This window comes from Lemur catta, chromosome 10 (genome assembly GCF_020740605.2).
Source record: "Lemur catta isolate mLemCat1 chromosome 10, mLemCat1.pri, whole genome shotgun sequence".
In the NCBI taxonomy this organism is placed as follows: domain Eukaryota; kingdom Metazoa; phylum Chordata; class Mammalia; order Primates; family Lemuridae; genus Lemur; species Lemur catta.
Window position 1 is genome coordinate 88,430,162 of NC_059137.1, and position 19,302 is coordinate 88,449,463.

At 58.6% G+C, this 19,302-nt stretch overlaps 1 protein-coding gene across 1 annotated transcript; it reads left to right on the plus strand.

Annotated features, from left to right (window-relative positions):
* The first annotated feature begins 2,946 nt into the window (after nt 1-2,946).
* Nucleotides 2,947-6,698, plus strand: BARX1 (BARX homeobox 1). The gene is made up of 4 exons (XM_045562435.1): nt 2,947-3,380; nt 5,150-5,441; nt 5,523-5,607; nt 6,021-6,698. Exons 1-4 carry the CDS (start codon nt 3,158-3,160, stop codon nt 6,183-6,185), a joined length of 765 nt encoding a protein of 254 aa, XP_045418391.1. The 5' UTR covers nt 2,947-3,157; the 3' UTR covers nt 6,186-6,698.
* Nucleotides 6,699-19,302: the final 12,604 nt, after the last annotated feature.

A 19,302-nucleotide genomic window follows, 5' to 3' on the forward strand; every position in this document is an offset into this window, starting at 1 on the left:
AGACGCTGTGACATGCGCCCGCGCTGCAGGCCTCGGCCTGGGGCGCAGGAAACAGCCCTGGCGGGTGTCCAAGGAGCTGGGGGTGCACACCTGTGGAGTGGGTGGGGGCTGGGCTGCAAGTCTTCTGACTCTCCCAAATTGAGAGATGAGGCCTCCATCCTGAAAATTACCTCCTCCCCACAACCAGACCAAGGAGCTACCCCAGGAGACTGACTGGTGGTAAAATAGGTTTAGTGAGAGCTCTTCAATAATGTGATGCTGGTGTCCTTTGATCTGGGACCTGAGAACTCATCTTGAGGATGTGAGACCCTCAGGTCTTCAGAATGGGGCAGAGATGGTTCAAATCTGGGTGGCTTCTGTTAGGGCCCAAATAAGAGGTAAGGGGGTGGGGTAGCTGGGCCTACCCTCAGGAGAAACCACCCCCTCATGCTCCTGAGGAAGACGTGGAAGCAGGGGGGAAGAAGAGGAGGCGCCTGGGCCCTATTAGGATGGGGGAGGGAAAGGGGGAGCCAGGATAAAGGGCCTGGGGCTGGTATGTACAGAGAGCAAGAGAAACCAGCCTACCTCCCACTGGATCCCTGAGCCAGTCCCTTCCTCTTGCTGGGCCTCAGTTTCCCATCTGAGAAAGGAAGTAGTTGGACTGGGTGACACCCAAACACCCATCTAGGGAGGAGTTCTCTGAGCCTACTCATGGGGAGGAGCCCAGCAAGGCCGTCTGGGCCTCCCGGAGACACTGGCTTGTCTCCATTTGTCTGGTGGGAGGTCGCTGGCTGCTGGGCCAACAGGCGTGGGCATAGCCCCATTGTCTCTCCATGTCTCGCTAAGAAGCCTGTTCAGTGGATAGTGTGGGACACTATTGCTCTCAGAGGGTCCCTCATCACCCCTTCTGAAAAGCCATTTTGACTCACAGCACCACCCACCCAGGGAGTCTGAAGCAACTGGAGGCCACTGAGGCCAACTTCTTTCAGTCCTAATGATGACCCCAAGGGTGTCATGCCACAACTGGGGAGGAGAGGCAGTGGGCTCTTAATGTTTGGGTCCTACCAGAGTAAGACATTCTTTGTCCCCACCTCAGCTCCTATGGACAAAGGGTCTTGGCCACCTCCTAGTTCCCCCAGAGTCTGGTGCAGGTGCCAGGGGCCTAGGGCCAGCCTAAAGGCTTCCCTGATAGCTGTGGGAGCTGCAGAAACTGTATCAACTTGGGGAGGGATAAGGTTGTAGAGCTCACATAGGAAATAAGTGTGGCCCAGGACACCAGCTGAGGGCCAGACATTGGCAGTGGTGGATGGAACTGGAAGATGGGACCCATGACTCCCTAGGAGAAGGAGGGGGAAGGGCAGGCACCACTCCCCCAGCCTCCTGGGGACACTCCACCCCTCCTTGCCTGGAGGAACTCTCCTCTCCCCAAACAGACCCTGTGGGGCCTTGAGGTAATGAACACCACACCGAGTCCTCACAGCCTCTGTGGAGCCAAGAGTCAGCATCTCCCCAGGACAGATTAGGGAACTGAGGCCCAGAAAGGGCAGTAGTTTGACCAGTAATGGCAGGACCCAAGAGAGAAACTCAGTGGAGAGTTTAGCTTTGGTATTGTTCATGCCACGGTTTGGGCTTATACTCTCCTAATAATGAAGAGAAGGATCTAGAGAAGGCGCTGCCAACTTGCTCAATTGTGTTGGAGACTTTGAGGCTCAGTGGTGGAGCCAGGTCCCAACAGAGTTTGGTCCCCAGACTCTCAGAGCACCCTGTGGACCCCTGACCACAGCTTCACTCAGTAACAGTTTCCTGACGGTCCAAAGCTGGGAAAAGGCAAAGCTCACCCTTTCTTTTTCCTGGCTTCCATCTCTTCCTCTAACTGGGAGGAGGTAACCCAGTCCACAGCATCCCGGGGTTGCCATGGAGGCTGTGTCCAGGTATCACTTCAATTTGCACTTCAAGCAAATCCTGGCTGGAGAACATTGTTCTCTCAGGGCAGAAGGAGGGGCAAAGGTCACACACGCAGTTCAGCTGGGAAGGAGGTGGCCATGCTCAGCCTCCAGTCCAGGGCGTCAGGCTCCAGTCCTGCAGGGCTGCAGCAGCCTGCAGGGATGCAATTCGAAGAGCGGTGGCCACACCTGTGCACCCCCCCACCACCCGCCTCAGTTTACCGTGAACGGCCACATTTCTCTCCGAGCTGCCCTGAGAGGACGACGTTCTCTAGCCAGGATTTGCTTGAAGTGCAAATTCAAGTGATAGGTGGACACATCTTCCTCGGGAACCCCGGGATGCTGTGGACTGGGTTACCTCCCTCTAGTTAGAGGAAGAGATGGAAGCGAGGAAAAAAGAAAGGGTGCGCTTTGCCTTTTCTCAGCTTTGGACCGTCAGGAAACTGTTACTGAGTGGAGCTGTGGTCAGGGGGCCACAGGGTGCTCTGAGAGTCTGGAGAGCTCCGGGGCTCCTTAACCGCTGCCCAGCCCACTCGCCTTCCTAGCTGTCCCCTTTCTTTACCGTCTCCTCCCTCTGACCGGCCTGCCTCTGTGCCCTCCGGCACGTCACCGCCCGCTGGCTCTCGAACCTCTCTCGATCTCTGTCTGCGCACATCTCGGTGGCGTCCTTGGCACCCTCACATCACTGTCTCGTATCTTGTTGTGTGGCCCACGCTGTCTCCCTCTGCCTCCTCTCTCACCTCTCTCTCTTGATCCCTCCGTCTCCCGTCTGGGGGGGGGTCTTGTCTCCCGAGCTCTCCTGCTCTCCTTCCTGGGCGTGCGCTCCGCTCGGTCTCCCTCCGTCTCGGTCGGCCGGCCTGTCTCACAAGGCCCCCTCGTTCCCTCCGCCCTCCCTTCTGGGTTCCTCCCGCCGGCTCGGCCTAGGGGGTGGGGGCGGCGGCGCGGGGCGGGGCTGGCCGGGAGGGGCGGGGCGGGGCGGGGCGGTGACTCGGGGCTGGCCCCGCAAGAGGCGCGGCGACGCGGGGTGGGGGCGCAGTCCCAGGTCCGACCGGCCGAACCCCGCGCGCCCCGCCCGCGCCCTGCGCCTCCGCCCGGCCGGCCCGCGGGGGAGGGGGCATGAGCCGGCGCCCGTGCACCGCCGGGAGCTGCGGGCCGGCCTAGAGCCCCGCGCGGGCTCCGCGCCCGAGCCGAGCCGCCACTGCCCCCGAGCCGCGGGTGCAGCCGTGGGCACCACGATGCAGCGGCCGGGGGACCTGGGCGCTGCGCGCTTCGGCCCTCCCGAAGGCTGTGCCGACCACCGGCCGCACCGCTACCGCAGCTTCATGATCGAAGAGATCCTCACCGAGCCGCCCGGGCCCAAGGGCGCCGCGCCCGCCGCCGCCGCTGCCGCCGCGGGCGAGCTGCTGAAGTTCGGCGTGCAGGCGCTGCTGGCGGCGCGGCCCTTCCACAGCCACCTGGGTACGTGTGTCGGCCGGGGCCCGCGGGCCGGGCTTGGTGGGACAGAGCGAGCCGCACCGCGGGGGCGCGGCGGAGCTACCCCCCTCCACCCGGGCCCTGTAGCCGTCCGGGGAAGCAGCTCTGGGCGCGCAAGCGCTGGGACCCTTCTCTCAGCGCGCTCCAGCCGGGAAGCGGAGGGTGCAGACGCCAGGCCACACAGAAACCAGGCCTCGTGCCCGCTGGGCAGGCCAAAGAGGGCGTTCGCTCTCACTCACGGCTGCCCTTCGGCTTCCAGCCGGGGGACCCCGAGCCCGCATCCCCATCACGGGCTCTCGACTAGGCTTCAGATCACTGCGAGTGAAAGCGACCTCAGGCCGCGGGCACCTGGGCTTCGCCGCAGGGGGCTGGCCGAGAGTGGTCGCGGCTACCCAAAACGGGAAGCCGAGACCTGTGGGCAAGAGGCCTGCGTCCCGGAGTGCTGGGTAGTGACGCTGGCCCAAACCGTTCCGGAACTGCCCAGAGCCCAGAGCGCTCCAGCGGGCGACCAGCGCGGCCTCGGCCGCAGTGCGGACCTGCCTGGGCCTTGCCTAGAGGCAAGAGGCCTGTGAGAAGAGCCTCCGCCAAGCTGGCCCTTCCACTTCCAGGTCGGCTGGGCCTCTGCGGTACTTAGGCCGCCTGCTCAGACCTTTTTCCTCTGCCCTTTCTCCATCTTCCTTGGCGAGGCCTGCCCTGCGCTGCTGGAGCCGTCTCTGTAGCACTCCACCCTCTCCTTGCCTTTCCCTGTCTCGCTCTCCCTCCGTGGGTCGACCTCCTTGGGCTTCTCTCTCTGGGTCGGTCTGCCTCTCGTTTTCCACCTTTCCCCCGTAGATCCCTTTTCCCCGCCAGTTTTCCTCCCCAAGTTTTCCCACACCTTGGCGCGGTGCTTATGGACTGCTGCGGGGCTAGGATGCACCCTGCAGTGAGAAGCCTGTCCGGGAAGGGAGCTCCTACGCTGTACCCGGGACTCCAGCTCAGCAAGCCGCCTTCCCCACACCTCACACCCCAGCTAGCACTCGAGCTCGCGGGTCGGGGCGGCATTGCCAATTTGGTCGTTCTGAGTCCATGTGTGGGACACAACGTCTCGGCTGCCTTTCACCTCCATTGCTCTGTTGTTAATAATTCGTTTTAAGCGGGCAAAAAAATCATTTTAGGACTAAAGAAAATGGAAACATCTTCACGGGGAAGAGTCTGGAGAGAAAACGGGAACGACAATTTCTGGGTAATCCGGGTGCTTTGGAATTTCTGGGAAGCACCCCAACCCACCCCGCCCCCGATGAGGCTCCAGTGGCCTGACTGCCTCGCGGCTGTTGTGCCCCGCACAGAAAAGCAAATGTGTATACTCCATTCGTGTTCTTTTTCTAACGCGAAAACGCCCATCTTCCTAACTGGTTGCCGTTTCTCCTTGGTTTCCCTTTTTCACGAAACACACACACACACTACACGCTTCTCAGAGCTGCAAACTTGTTCATGGAGAACCTCAAAATCTCAGTCGTGGTTGGGGCCTGGGGGGACGCCGGGGCAGAGCACCGGGAGGGGGTGGGCCACCCTCTCAGACTTCGGGAACACCAGCGTTGAGGAGGGTCGCCCTTGGCGTGTGGCGCAAATCCTCGCGGCCCACGGCTCGGCGTGGAGGTTTTGCCCTGGGTGGCACTGGCTGAGCGCCAGCACCCACGCGGCGCGTAGTGTGGCGGTCCTCGAGGCGGAGGAGCGCGGTCCGACCTCACCAGGCTCCCCACCCTCTTTCCTCGCAGCGGTGCTGAAGGCCGAGCAGGCGGCGGTGTTCAAGTTCCCGCTGGCGCCGCTTGGCTGTTCCGGGCTGAGCTCGGCGCTGCTGGCCGCGGGGCCTGGGCTGCCCGGCGCCGCGGGCGCGCCGCACCTGCCGCTAGAGTTGCAGCTCCGCGGGAAGCTGGAAACCGCGGGCCCCGGGGAGCCCAGCACCAAAGCCAAGAAGGGGCGCCGGAGCCGCACTGTGTTCACTGAGCTGCAGCTGATGGGCCTGGAGAAACGCTTCGAGAAGCAGAAGTACCTCTCCACACCAGACAGGTAGTGTGGGGCCAGGCTGGGGCCAGATCGCATGGGAGAGTGGCTGCCTGCCCTGCTGACGTGCGCCCTGCTCTTTTCCAGAATAGATCTGGCGGAGTCCCTGGGCCTGAGCCAGTTGCAGGTGAAGACGTGGTACCAGAATCGGAGGATGAAGTGGAAGAAAATAGTGAGTATGCCTGGTGGCTTCCCGCCCCTTCAGCTTTCTGTACCATGTCCTTGCGCCTTGCAAAGCAGTTCTTCCCCTGCTTCCCGTAGGAACCTCTGCCCAACCCTCTGGATTCCCTTGGTGCCTGGTGTGCACCGGGACCCCCTCTGTTCTCTCTGTCCCTCTGGATGCCCTAGCTCAGCCAACATTCCTCCCTGCCCCACTGCATCCTCAGGCCTCCTGGCAGCCTTGAACTCCTAGGCCACCTCTCCTGAGAGCTGCGGCGCTCAGACAAATGGCTGCCATTTCCCCTGGGCTTCTGATGGAGGTCTTGACCGCTTCGGTCCCACCTGGGCGCAGGGCACGGGGCGGGGTGGCCAGTGTGTCCCGGTCCACCTCCTGGCTCACCCTGGTGCTGGCCGTCCTCCCTGCAGGTGCTGCAGGGAGGTGGTCTGGAGTCCCCCACCAAGCCCAAGGGGCGGCCAAAGAAGAACTCTATTCCCACGAGCGAGCAGCTCACGGAGCAGGAGCGCGCCAAGGAGGCGGAGAAGCCGGCAGAGGTGCCGGACGAGCCAAGCGACAGGAGCCGGGAGGACTGAGCGTGGCCCAAGGTGTGGCACTCGGGTCCCCAGCGCCCTGTGCTGCCCCCTCAGCCCTCGAGAACCCGCGAGCCGGCCCTTCCGCGTCCAAGCCGTTTGCGTTCTAAACGTTTTATTATTACCTTGTGGACAATTAAGGGCAAAAGGACACAGACCCTAAAGCCAAATCGCTCCTGGGCCCTGACCTGGGAGACTTGCGTCCAGCGAAGCGGAAGTTACTCGTCTCTGCCCTGAGCTGCGCGGTGCCGAGCGCTCGCGCGCATTCACGCCCCGCTCCTCGCCTGCACCCCCACCCCACCTTGGGCCGGCCCTCCGGCCGGGCGCCTCCTGGCACACACTGGCTTCCGGGAGTCAGGGACCCTGCGGCTGGGCGCAGGCCACCAAGACCACAGACGGTGCCCGGACAACCCATAGGCTGCGCCCTGAGGCTGGGTCCCCGACGTCGCTGGGGCCCCTATCCCTCTCTTGCGAAGACAGTGACTTTTTTTTCCAATAAAATATTTTATGACACAATGGAGCTTGATGCAGAGGCTTCTGAATCTGCGGGGTGTGGGGGTGCAGCAAGGTAAGAAGGGCACTCTCGGTCGCCTCTAAAACATCCCATTCTCGGGCTATGTCGAAGGGAGCTGTGCCCCGCTCGACCGGGCCCAGCCTGTGCACGGTGGGCGGCTGGGTTGCTGCAGGATCCTAGGAATATCGCTTCCACTCTGGGGTGAGGGGCCAGCCTAAACCCCACCTTTCCTTCCTTCCCAGTTGGGGCGCCCCAGGCGGTAGCAGTCAGGCTGCACTTGGGGTATCCAAAGAAGCAGGAACTGCAGGCTCACCACTCCACCTGGCTTGCTGCGGAAGTGGCCCAAGGCTGAGAGCCTCCTCGGTTGATGCTCAGTGTCCTGGGACTTGAAGGACCCAGGGTAAGGTCCTTGAGATGGTCCTGACCAACCCTTTATGAGGTGGATTGGTAGCTGAGGAGTCAAGGTTCACACAGAGGCCGGCCACCAGCAGCAGCCGGGGCCCCCTGCTCTCTGCAATAGTGCTGGCTCCCCAGAGTTTGCACATTTTCCGAGGTGTAGAGAGGCAGAGGCATCAAGTCCTCGCTGGGCCCAGTAAGGGCACCTGACTGAAAAACAGAGAGGATTCCGAACTGCCTGTGGTCCACGCAGGGTGGTTTCTCTCAGAGGTGCAGCTTGGCAGTCCCTGCAGGTGGGGTGTCATTCCCTCAAGGGAAAGGTCTCCGTTGCTTCTAGCTGTCCAGGCTGGACTCAGAGCTGCATGTGGGGTCCTATCCTTGTGCTTCCTATGTGAGATGACCAGGGTATGGGGATCGAAAGATGGCCACTTTACTGGTTAAACTCAGGAAGATAATGCAACTTGGCCATGCAGAGTTCCAAGCAGGACCAGGATTTGAAGCCAGGTCCTTCCAGGCGGAAATACAAGGGAAAGAGATTCAGAACATCCACCCTCAGCTGCAGGCTTTGTGTTTCAGACTGTGAAAATGATGCATTATGGCCCCTACCTATGGTAGCAACACCTTCCCTTTTCTATCTTGGCTTTATCGTCTCTTCCCAGAACCTGCACTTGGACTTCCCCTTTCTGGCATCTCCAACTTCAAGGACTGGAGGAATGACAGAGAGCGCACTCCAAAGAGCACTTTCAGAGGGCTGCAGACCGCTCTGCACCCTAACCCTGCTCAGTGTCTGGGAAACCAGCTCTTGCTAGCTCAGGGCTCTTAATTCGTCCTTGCAAACAGTTCCCAGAGTAGTCGCCTGCTTCCCCTGAGGGCCTCCAGAAAACCTGCCCTATTCTGCCTGCATGGAAGGAATGAATCATCAATGCGACTGTACCCCCCAATTCCTTCCGGCCTTGGGGTTACTCCCAGGTCGGTTAACCTAGCCGTCTTGCAGTAACGTTCCTGCACTGGGCCCGACAGCCAAGTGACTTAAATTACTGAGTTTAGTCCTCTCCATACCAAAAGACAGGAAAGTGACTGTCCAACTTCTGTCCCTGGGGAGGCCTGAGGAACTGAGATTCCAGCTATGCCTTTGTCAACTATGCAGAGCTGTAGAAGGAAAGTAGAACTTGCCTGGAGGATTGAAGAGCAAGGAAGGGGATCTGAACTGGATCAGTCACTGTTCCTTCAGAGTCCTCCGGTTTTATTAAATCTGGAGATTGTGACATTAGGCAAATTAGTTGCCCTTTGAGTCTTTGGTGGTTTCCCAAGACAGCCCCTCACTGTTACAGGACCAAGCGGTCTTTGTAGGATCGGGGCTTTAAGAGGTGGGGAGGGGGTCTGGTGAATCGGAGTCAGAGCACAAGGCCCCAATATTTCAGCTTGTACAGCCCCCTCCAGGCTCAGATGGGGAACATGATGCGGGGACTCTGGTCCCGAGGTCACCTGTGGGTCAGTGGGGAAGCTGGGCCTCAAACGAGGGAGTCCAGATTTCTGTGCAGGGAGGGTGGGAGGGGTGGAGTTTCTGTCACTGCCTGTGCCTCTGTGCTTGGTTGCGCGGGGAGCAGGGCGACCGCAGCAGCAGACCAAGCCTCCGAAGCCAGGGAAGAACAGCAGGTCGCGCGCCAGTAGTGTCCGGGCAGCTCAGGATTTTCTTGCTTGGTGAAGTCCCTGAGACCCGATGGACGCTCCAGGCCTGCTCCGGGGAGGAGCCAAGGCACAGAGGCAGACGACTGCCCACCAACCCGGAGACTTCGCGTACAGACTGCTGCCCGCAAAGCTATGACTGTACGTAGAGGACCCCAGCCTAACCACCAAGGTGACGCGCTCTGCCGGGTCTATGCGCCACCGCGCCGCGGCCACGAGCGCTGAGGCCCCCTCCCTGCCCGCAGCAGCTGCGCCCCGCACTCTAGACCCGGGGCTTGAGGAAGGGACAGTCCCTTTGATCCCCACGCCGCACAAGTCTTTTCGGCCCCAAGGTCCTGGAAGACAAAATGCCGAGACCGTGGCCCGAGAGGGCGCGGGCTGGCAGTCTCGCGAGAGCTGTGGCTCTGTGGGAGGCGGGGAAGCCTCCGACAGCCGGGACCCCCGGGACGCCAAGGGCTGAGGGTTAGTCCCGCAGCAACGCTCGCCGGCCGGCGCGAAGTTTGCGCTCACTGCTTTATTCAAGGTGGCTTGGGCAGTAAGGTCGTCTTTGAGGGAAGGCTGGCCTCGGCCCGGGGTGGGAGGAGGGTCGCATCTGACTTGTGTGATCGTGGCCCTGAGCAAGTCGTGAACCCCGGTCCCGGGCTGTTGGGAGAGAGACGCTTCGGGTGGCGCTGAGCTCGGCCAGCGCGCAGGCGTCCGGGGAGGCCCGGCCAGTTGCGGCGGGCCCCGGGCCGCTCGGAGGCTCCGGCCTGCCGCTGGCTCCGCGCAGAGCTCCGGCACCGCCAGGACGGTCACGCCGGGAGCGGAGTTCACCATCGCTTCCCCTGGCTCTCACTTTTTTTTTTTTTTTTTTTAAATAAAAGTTACTCTGGCTTGCTCTCTTTCGCTGTTCTGGATTCTCCTGGAGGGTCTCTGCGGATCCCGGGCCCCGGTTAACCGCGGCGGAATCCGAGGTTTGCATCTCCTGGAGCCGGAGGGCATCCGCTGACTGTGCCGACGGGAGTCCTGGAGCAGGGCCGGCTGGGAGTGGCCAAATGCTGGTCTCTCACCCAGAGTGAGCATCCCTCCGGCCATCTTCCCCGAGTTCCACGGTCCCCGCAGAAACCAGGCGTTTCCTCTGTTTTCCATTGCCTGACAGCCTGATTTCGTTTCTACGCTCTTGGAGCCCCTGCCCCAGAAGACAGCACCGGCAAAGGAACTCAAGAGACATCCCCTGATCCCACCTCCGGTTCCCCGTCTACAGTGAGGACCAACTAATGCTGGAGCCTCTGCCCCCAAGGCCTGTGCAGGCCCAGGTTCTCAGCCGACCGGGGACCCGCCCTCAGCTCAGCCTGGAGCCCACATCTCCCAGTTGAAGGAAACTTCTCCAACACCCCCTCCCCAGCCCCACTTTAGGGAGGTAAAGGAGCGGGGACTCCTCACTCTTGGTCAACGGGCAGGGCAGAAGGGTGACTGTGGCCACAGGGCCAGTACCTGCTGAGTCTGCCTGGCTCTGGGTCAAGCTCTCCACTTATGTTCTGGTCCCTGGGCCACTGGTAACTTCCTGCACCACAGTCTGCTGGGGTCCTCCCTCTGGCAGCAGTAAGGCTGGCCAGAGGCCCCTCAAGGGTGGGGTCTTACCTCCTGGGCCCTCCCTGACTTTGGAAGGGGGGTGTTCTCATTTGTGTAACTTTAAGAGTCCAATTTGCCTTAGTTCTTACGCAATAATGTTACTGTATCTTACCAACTTTAAGACAGCATGTTCCCATTTCTGAAATCTGAGTTGCTATGACAGTGGAGGTGGGGGTGAGAGGTCCAGTGCTGTGGGTCCTATGCCTGCCCCATGTGATTTTAACTTCCCACAATCCCCTCTCCACACACAGGTGTGCTGCCAAGGAGACCGTTTCAGGTGGTCCCTGGCCTCTCAGGCACCAACCCTAGATGGGGAAAGCCAGGACGCCTGAGGGGAGGGGGCATCCTTCAGCAAGGCACAGGAATTCACAGGGCAGGGACAGCTTAGAGGGATCCATTCAGAGAGGTGGCTCTGACCCTTAAGAAGGTTTCAGAACACCTAGCTGATGATTGATTTCCCTGATAGTTTCCTTTTTAATGTAAACTCAATAGTGACCTGTGATTTATTATTTAAAAAGTCTATGTCCTAATAAGCCTAAAAGAGATTTTTGAGTAAGTATAAAATAAAAATTTCAGGTGACACGGAAACATTGGGTCATGGCTTCATGGGTAACATTAAAAAATGTTTCTCAGTGCTCAAGAAATAATTGTGTGTGTCACATCAGTGGCATCACAGACTCTCTGCTATTTACCAAGCTTTTATTTCAGCCCTTCATTCATTCACCAAGCATTTATTGAGTGTGGCAGACCAGCTCAGTGTTGGGGGCACAGCCCCTCCATTCTGAATTATCTGGCCAATCCAGTGACAGCCCAGTAAGCTAGGTGCTCCTACTCTCATTTTGTAGTTGAATATAAAGCTCAGAGATGTTAGGCAACTTACCCAGGAACACACAGCTATTGTTAATAGAATTGGATCTGACTTCAGCTCTGTGGGTCTCCACTGCCCCTCACTCAACAGTCTTAAAGTCCAGCTTGGGGTGCCCCAGACACCTTAGGGTCTCCAAAACCCCTGCCCACCAAGAATGAGTCTCGTCCATGTGTTCTCGACGTACTTACTACTGTGTGTCAGGTACTGTGCTAGGCATGGCGGGCACAGCCAGCGACCCAGGAGCTTATGTTGGAAGGGACAGGGTGGCCAGATAGTGAAGAAGCCAGTTAAATCCACAAGACGATTTCAGGGAGTGACAGATGCCACCTGTAAAATGAAGCAGGTGATAGACAATGAGTGGGGTGGGGACTTTAGTCGGGGTGATCTGGGACGATCGGTCTCAGAAACGGACCTTTCAATTGAGACCTGAATGACTGAATGACGAGAAGGAAGCGAGCGAGTGTAGCAAGCGCAAAGGGCTGGGGCAGTTAGGAACGCGGCCTAAACGTGCGGAGAAGGGTCAGAGCGTCCGGAACAAGCACGGAGAGATGGGGAGGAGCGGTGGGAGAGGAGGCGGGGAGGCGGGCCCAGGTGCTGCCTGGAAGGCGGCGGAGGAGGCAGCCGCAGGCGCCGGCCCCGGGGCCGGGGAGGGCCCCGCCCGCCCGCCCGCCCGCCCGCCGCCTGGCCGGCTCTTGGGAACTCAACTGGGCGCGCGCAGCCGCCCCAGCCCTCGCGGCAGCTCCGCCTCCGCCAGGCAATTGGCTTTTTTTCTTTCTTTTTCATAAGGATGCAATTTTCTGCGTGCTTTAAGGACATTAGAAGGGCGTTTGACTGACGCGCCATGCGAAACGCATTAGCGGGCTCGCGCAGCGGGCGCCGCGCCCCGGCGGCGGGAGGCGGCGCGGAGGAAGCGCCAGGTGGAGGTGGCAGGCGGGGAGGGCGTGCGTAGGGACACGGACCGCGAGGGAGCCGAGGCCGAGAGGACAGAGACAGATACGAGTCTCTTTGCTCCAGGGCATGAACCCCAGGGCAGCCTGCTTTCCAGGGTCCCTCAGCTGTGGTGCAAGTGAGGCTCTGGAGGAGACTCCATTTGCCCCGGTGGCTTTCCTGAGCCTTGGGGGACCGGCTCGCAATGGAGCCTAAGCTTCAGTTGTCCCTTGTGCCTATCTGTAAGAAACCTGCTTCCTGTAACTTGTATGTGCATGTGCGTTCTCTCTCACTGGACTCAGACAAGTCACTAACCAGTGCACAGTGGACCTGCTTCTCTGAGGGGATGGGGAGGAAATGGAAAGGTAGCGTGCAAGATGAAAAGAGTTCTGTGGATGGACGGTGGTGATGGTAGCACAACAATGTGAATGTATTTAATACCATGGAACTGCACACTTAAAAATGGTTAAAATGGTAAATTTTATGTTATGCATATTTTACCACAATTGAAAAAAGCTATTGTGCCTCCTTTGCACGGGATTCTGGGTGTGTCCCACCCGCTCCAAGAGCATCCATTCGTTCATCCACTGCTTCATTTGCTCCACGTAGCTGCCTTCTTCACTGGTCAAAACATCCAGGGAACACTGCTGAGCCCCTGCAGAGTCCTCCGCCATGAGCAGGATAGCAAGAACCGCCCTCAGGAGCCACATCCACATGTGGGGACAGACAGTGAGCAGGATGAGTAAGTAGGGGATGTAACGTGTCATAAAACGAAAAGGGCTTTGGCAAAAATAAAACAGGGAAGGGGCATGGGGTGCAAAATCAAATAGGCCCCTGAGAAGGTGGCACTGGAGCCAAGGAGGGAGAGGGGGAGGGGAGCTGGCACAAAGGAGCAGTGTGGTGAGGGTCCAAGAGGCACGGTCAGGCCTCAGCTTCCCTCCCAGAGAAGGTCTGATGGAGGTTTGAGGGGCTCCTCTCGTGGTGTCTTGGGGTGTGTTGCGGGATGAGTCGGAGAGCCGCTGGGGAGGACTGCCACAGTCCTGGCCAGAAGCGATGGGCTGCCCCAGAGTGTGGCAGAAGTGGGTGGAGGGTGGGATTCAGGGCGCTCGGGCTTGCTGGCTGGCAGAGCTGGAGGGTGCGCCAAGGTGGGGCCTGAGCTGTGGGTGGGTGGGAAGGAAGAGCCCCAGGGAGCACAGGCCCAGGGCTGGTGCAGCAGTGCCGGGTGGTGCCTGGCTGCTTGCAATTCCTGGCTAGCAGCCCTCCAGGCAGCTGGAACTTGGGGTCTGGGATAAGGGCATGGCAGAGAACAGGGTTGGGAGACTCACAGCAGAGAAGAGCAGCTCACTCTACCCAGGAGGAAGGCAGTTGTCCAGGCAAGGGGACCAAGGTGGGCTGCAGGAGAGAGTGTCCCAGGTCCCTGGAGAGGAGCAGGGAAAGGCTGGGGGCTCCATTCAGCACGGAGCTCTGGGAATCAGCCCCCCGGGGCTGTTCTTCTCAGGGAGGCTGGTGCCAGCAAAGGGGAGCTTCCCCTGCCCCCAGTGTCAGCTGCTAGGGATGCCTGTCAGGGAGTGAGTCCCCCATCACAGGAGGTATGAGATTCAAGAGGGGCTGTAGGAGGACTGTGGCAGCAGGTGGGTACCTCCAGCCCTTAGAGGTGGTTTGCAAATGAGGAGACAAGCTGAAGATGAGTGAGTGAGACCCACTGAGTCATTTCTGCCACCTGTGCCTAAACCGTGGGGCCACCAGCTCTGCCTGTGGTGTCTGTGCTAGGAGGCGAAGTGGGGAGTGGCAGGGTGGGCTCAGGCTCTGGATGTCAACGGTGCTGACACCTGGCTCTGCCACCTACTGCCTGGACCCCCAGTCGCTCTCAGAAAGGCTGGCCCGAGGTGGTACACAGCAGGTGTCCCATCCACGGCCAAGCACCTGCCCTGCTGGGGTCCCATGTCTGCGGGACAAGCCCCTGTTCATGGCTGTCTTCACCACAAAGTGCTATTTGTGATTTTTTTTAAAACACGGTCTCTGTGAGTGACTCATGCATTTAAAATTATTTTAATCTATTATACACTTGTGTATAAATGGGGCTGTGTGTTTCTTTTTATTAAAGTTGTCTTACTTAGGCTGCTTGTAATATGACCAGGAGGCTCTCCCCTGAGGCTGGGCTATTTACGGGGATGCAGGGTGGTCAACAGCTTGGAGGGCAGCTCTGCCCCGTGGGATTCTGGCAGTGCCCTTGCCCGGTGGCCCTGGCACACCTCCCCACTGCAGACCCCAGGGCCTGGATGTGTGGGCTTAAGCCTCCTGCACACAGCAGCATAAAATGCCCTCCTGGGGACTCTGGGACCAGCCCAGGTGACCGTCACTGTGAGGACCCCAGGGAAGGGGCTGGTCAGATAAGAAATGTTATCAGGTCCTGGTCTAGACACTAGGTGGACAGCGGGGGACCAGGCAGCCCAGGTCCTGTCCTCGTGGAGCTGACTTTGAACTTGCAGCATTTTTGAGAAGCTGCGAAGTGTCGGGTTTGTGCTGGAATGCACAGGTGGGTGAGAGCCAGCCCTGCCTTCATCAGCTCACATCTGTGGGGAGGTGGACATGTGAGCTGACCCTGCCTTCCTTCCTGCTCTCCTTGAGGTCCCTGTCCCCTCTCTAACTGCCTCCACCTTCCCTTCTGCTCCACCCCCCCAGCCACCCCAGCCTCCTGGCTATTCCTCCAATACCTGCCCCAGGGCCTTTGCCCATGCTGTTCCCTCTGCCTGGACTCTCCTCGAGACCTGTCCACAGCCAACTCCCTCTGGCCTCTCACAGGCCACTCAGGCACTTAGACACTGTCTCCTTAGTGACCCCTCTCCACATGCTCACATTATGGCCCCCGCCAGCACCTCCAGCTCGGCCCCCCGCCCCCTCCACATTCCAGTGTGCTCCACACATGCTGTTATCCGTATTTTGTCGTGTTTGTCTCTCCCACCGGAATGACATCTCCCAGTGCCTTGGTCCGCTTCATCACTCCTATGTCCTCAGGTCTCAGGATTGCCTGGCCCACAGGAGGTGGACAATAAATATCTGTGGAATGAGTGGACGAATGTGTTGATCAATTGAGTCACGTCTCTGGTGAGTCCATCTTAGACGTTTCGGCAGGGCATGTACCCAGGGGTAGAATTGCTGGGTCACAGCATATGCAGAGGTTCAGCTTTCCTGGAAACTGCCAAACAGTTCTCCAAGGTGATGACACCATCTGAAACTCCTTCTGTGAGAATTCTAGTTGTTCTACATCCTCAACACTGGGCATGGGCAGTGTCTTTCCTTGTACCTTCTCTGGAGGGTCCACAGTGCTGGCTCTTTGCAGGAGAGAAGGAAAAGAGCACGTTAATGACCTCTAACCCATTTTCTCACCCCCGAAGATCCCCAGGCCCCTGCATTCCACCCCTGGGACTCAAGGCCCAGGCAAGCAGTTGAAGCCCGTGGGTGGGTGGTGAGAGACGCAGGCAGTGGCCTCCCATCCCCTCATGCTCCCTCCTCCCCTTGACGGGCGCGGGGCCCAGCAGCTAGCGCCCACCTGGCACTCCTCCCATGCTGCGTCTTCCGTGTAGCCCAGCAGTTCCCCAACTACTGGCACACTCAGAATGGCTAAAGGGATCCTTTGTTTTATTTTTAATTAACAAGTTAAGCATCTATTTATTCAATAAAAAATAAAGTAAAATTCACCTATAATCCTGGCTCCCTCCATGTGTTTCTCCAATTCCTCTCCCATAAGGACCGGCAGCCACAGAGATTTGGGGTTGTGTCCTTCCACACAAGTTTGAAGCCGAGAGACCCTCACCTCTTAACGTATCTTCTTTCTTTAATACTTCCCTTTGTCTCCCTATCCAGCTACCTGGGCGTGTGAACACTGGGCGTGCAAACCGTTGACCAGCCTACAGCACAGCCATGCACAGTTGTGCAGGTCCCGCATTGCCCAAGGGTGTCAGCTGTGGAGGTGAGTGAGGCTGAAACCTGGCTTGCGTTTCACTCACTGAGCTGCAAACACTGGCTCCAGGCTGTACTCTCCTCCCACAAGGGGTATCTTGTATTTCCCCTAAAAACTGCCCTGCGTATTTGGGATGTGTGCTCTTTGGCTCTCGGGCTGGGGCTCCCCTGTTGCCAGTCAGCTGAAGCAGAGTACTGGCACTCTGCCCCTCACCTCTCCTTTACCCCCACCCTGTCCCGCAGATGACTGTTCTGGTGTGTGCAGTGGGTTTTGCTTTTATATTCTTATGAAGTGTGTGTCATTGCTTTGATGTCCAGGACAGTGCCTAGCAAACACAGGCACTCTGCAAATATTTGCTCAATAAGGTGAATGAATTAAATGAGTCTATTATGTAGACCATTGACGTTGAGCCGTTACTGTGCCTCCTGCATCTTGCCTTTTCCGCTCTGCACGGTGGTTTTTACAGTCTGTGCTGCCAGGAGTGACCCAGCCGTCACGACTGGCAGCTGCCCGGTGCGCCTGAGCGGCCCCGGCCTGCTCCTCCCGTGGTGGGCGCCAGGCTGCCTCCGACCCTCTCCTCCGTCCCCCACCACAGCAGGGCTGCTCTTGGGCTGGGTGAGGATGTCGTTGGCAGGTACACCCAGGAGCAGAGTTTATGGGGACACGAAAGCCGTGCACCTTTTGTGATGCCTCCGACCACCCCTACCCCTGACGTGGGCAGTGCCAGGCCATGCTGGGTGACCCCTCAGTGTCGATGACACACCACCAGGCACGGAATGAGGTCCCGCTTCCCAGGGTCTGAAATGCAGGGGAGTCACTTCCCGGAGGACTTGGCTGGTGGGAGATAAGGGGTGCAGGGCTGGGCAGACATTCCCTGCCCTCTCTCGGGTCCCGTGTGCTGACCAGTCAGGTCTGCTTTGAGGCTGCCTCTGCAGCCAGCACTGAGGCTGGCCCAGCAGGTGGTGTAGGTGGCTCCCGAGGCCCAGAGGCCCAGTGGTCAAGGGGACAGCATGGTGAGAAGGCCCCTCCCCCAGGCAGTGTTTGCTGCTGCATCTCCCGGGCGGGCGTGGCTTCTCTCCTCTTCCTCTGTCCTTCCTGCTTCTTTCCCTCACACTTACCTGCCCACTTACACTCTCTCGGCCTCTCCACCTGGGGTGCAAACACGAATCTGAGAGTCCCTGGGAAAGCGTGAAGATGGCAGGAAGCTGCCAGGCCCCGGGAGCGCCAGCTCACTCTGCAGGACACAGGGCCAGCTCCCCTCTGGGTCTGAGCCTCCTTCCGACTCACTCCCCCAGGGATGTTGAAAGGGCCAAAAGATGGGCTCACTCCTTGGTGGGGAGTCCACGTAGGCCTCAGCCTGACCACAGGGCAGGGCCCTGTCACCCACGTCCTGACTGAGCTCCTTTAGCCAAGCCAGAAGCCAGGTGGGGCCTCAGCAGTCAGCTGGTCCTGTGCCTCCATTGTACAGGTGGGAGCTGGAGACCCAGGTCGGGGAAGGAACACAACCAGGGAGGAGTGTCCTCTGGCCTTTGATTCCCTACACTAAGCTGTCATCATAGTTTGAGGGAATTTTCTGTTCTGGGGGAGAATGTGAGTGTCTGTGCTCATTTACTTGTGACACAGCAGAGGTGGCTGTTGTCAGATCCATGGCATGAATCCTTGTTATGGGCTAAGTTGTGTCTCCCCCCACCCCAAATTCGTATGTTGAGGCCCTAACCCCTAGAACCTCAGAATGTGATTGTATTTGGAGGCAGGGTCTTCACAGAGGTAATTAAGGTAAAATGAGGTCCTGGGAGTGGGCCCTAATAAAACATGACTGGTGTCTTATAAGAATAGGACATTAGGGGCTGGGTGTGGTGGCTCACACCTATAATTCTAGCACTGCGGGAGGCCGAGCTGGGAGGATGGCTTGCGGCCAGGGGTTTGAGGTTGTAGTGAGCTATGATCAGGCCACTGCACTCCAGTCTGGGCAAAACAGGAGACCTTGTCTCGATACATAAATAAATAAAAGAATAGGAGATAGGAGATTAGGACATACACACATGCGGAAAGAAGATCACATGAAGACACAGGGAAAAGATGCCATCTATAAGCTGAGGAGAGAGGCCCCAGGAGAGACCAACCCTGCGCTGACACCTTGATCTTGGGGACAATAAATATCTGCGTTTAAGCCACCACTGTGTGCGGTGCCAGCTTCTGCAGGAGGCATCAGAGGTACAGAGGTGAACAATGCATAGCTCCTACTCTTTTAAGGAGAACTCAGAGCAGTCAGGGAGCTAAGACACTCATTCATTCATTCATTCATTCATTCACTGGGCAAACGTCAGCCCCTACCAGGAATCGTGCCCCTTGAGGTGCTAAGAAACACAGCAGGGCGACTGAGCTGACTCCTCACCCCACTGGTCCCTTCCGCTGCAACAGCAGGGAGCTCTCCATGCACTGGCCACCGTGCTGGCCACCGATGCCAGTTCATCCCTGTGTCCAGCGGTTCTGGGGTGCTGGATGGCTCAGGCTTCAAGTTTTCAGATGTTGGAAGGCACATGTACCGTGTGCTGCCTATGTGTCTCATCTTGTCACACCCCATGTTGCTGAGTAGCTTGTGCAGGTGATGGTTCCAAGAGGGTAAATAGTCCACAGAAGGCCTCACACAAGGTCAAGGTATGCGCCAAACCGATTTCCCACAAACTTATGTAAACACCTCCCATTTCTCAGGGTCTTCTGGATTTTTAAATTGGGGACTATGTTCTTGTTTTCTCCGTTCGCAGATGAGGACACAGAGATGCCAAGAAGGGAAGGAACTTGCCCGGCGAGTGGGTGGTGAAGCTGGGACTCAAACCAGGCTGCGGGGTTCCCGTGGCTCTCCCGCCTGTGTGCCTCGTCCCAAACACAGGACAGACTGCGCCTACCCCTCCCTGAAGCCAGAGGAGCTGACTCAAATGCATAACTGTTCAGTTCGACTCCCTGACAAATTTGGGGTCCCCCAACTGGGCAGAAGGGTGGGCAGTTTGGAAATCCCCCTGTGGGTCCCAGTCAGTCCTGTCTCCTCTCCTCTGCAGGGATGATTTCAAGCCTTTGGTGTTGATTGTGAAAATACCCTGACTCTTCCCTGCACCCCATATCCCTGTATCCACGCCCTCCACTCCTGCCCCCATGAGTC

What these genes read in the sequence shown, in the direction of transcription:
- BARX1 (XM_045562435.1), top strand. Translation starts at nt 3,158, where the DNA reads ATGCAGCGGCCGGGGGACCTGGGCGCTGCGCGCTTCGGCCCTCCCGAA. An exon ending in GCCCTTCCACAGCCACCTGG is followed by an intron (nt 3,381 to 5,149) that starts GTACGTGTGTCG and finishes CTTTCCTCGCAG; the next exon opens with CGGTGCTGAAGGCCGAGCAG. An exon ending in GGATGAAGTGGAAGAAAATA is followed by an intron (nt 5,608 to 6,020) that starts GTGAGTATGCCT and finishes TCCTCCCTGCAG; the next exon opens with GTGCTGCAGGGAGGTGGTCT.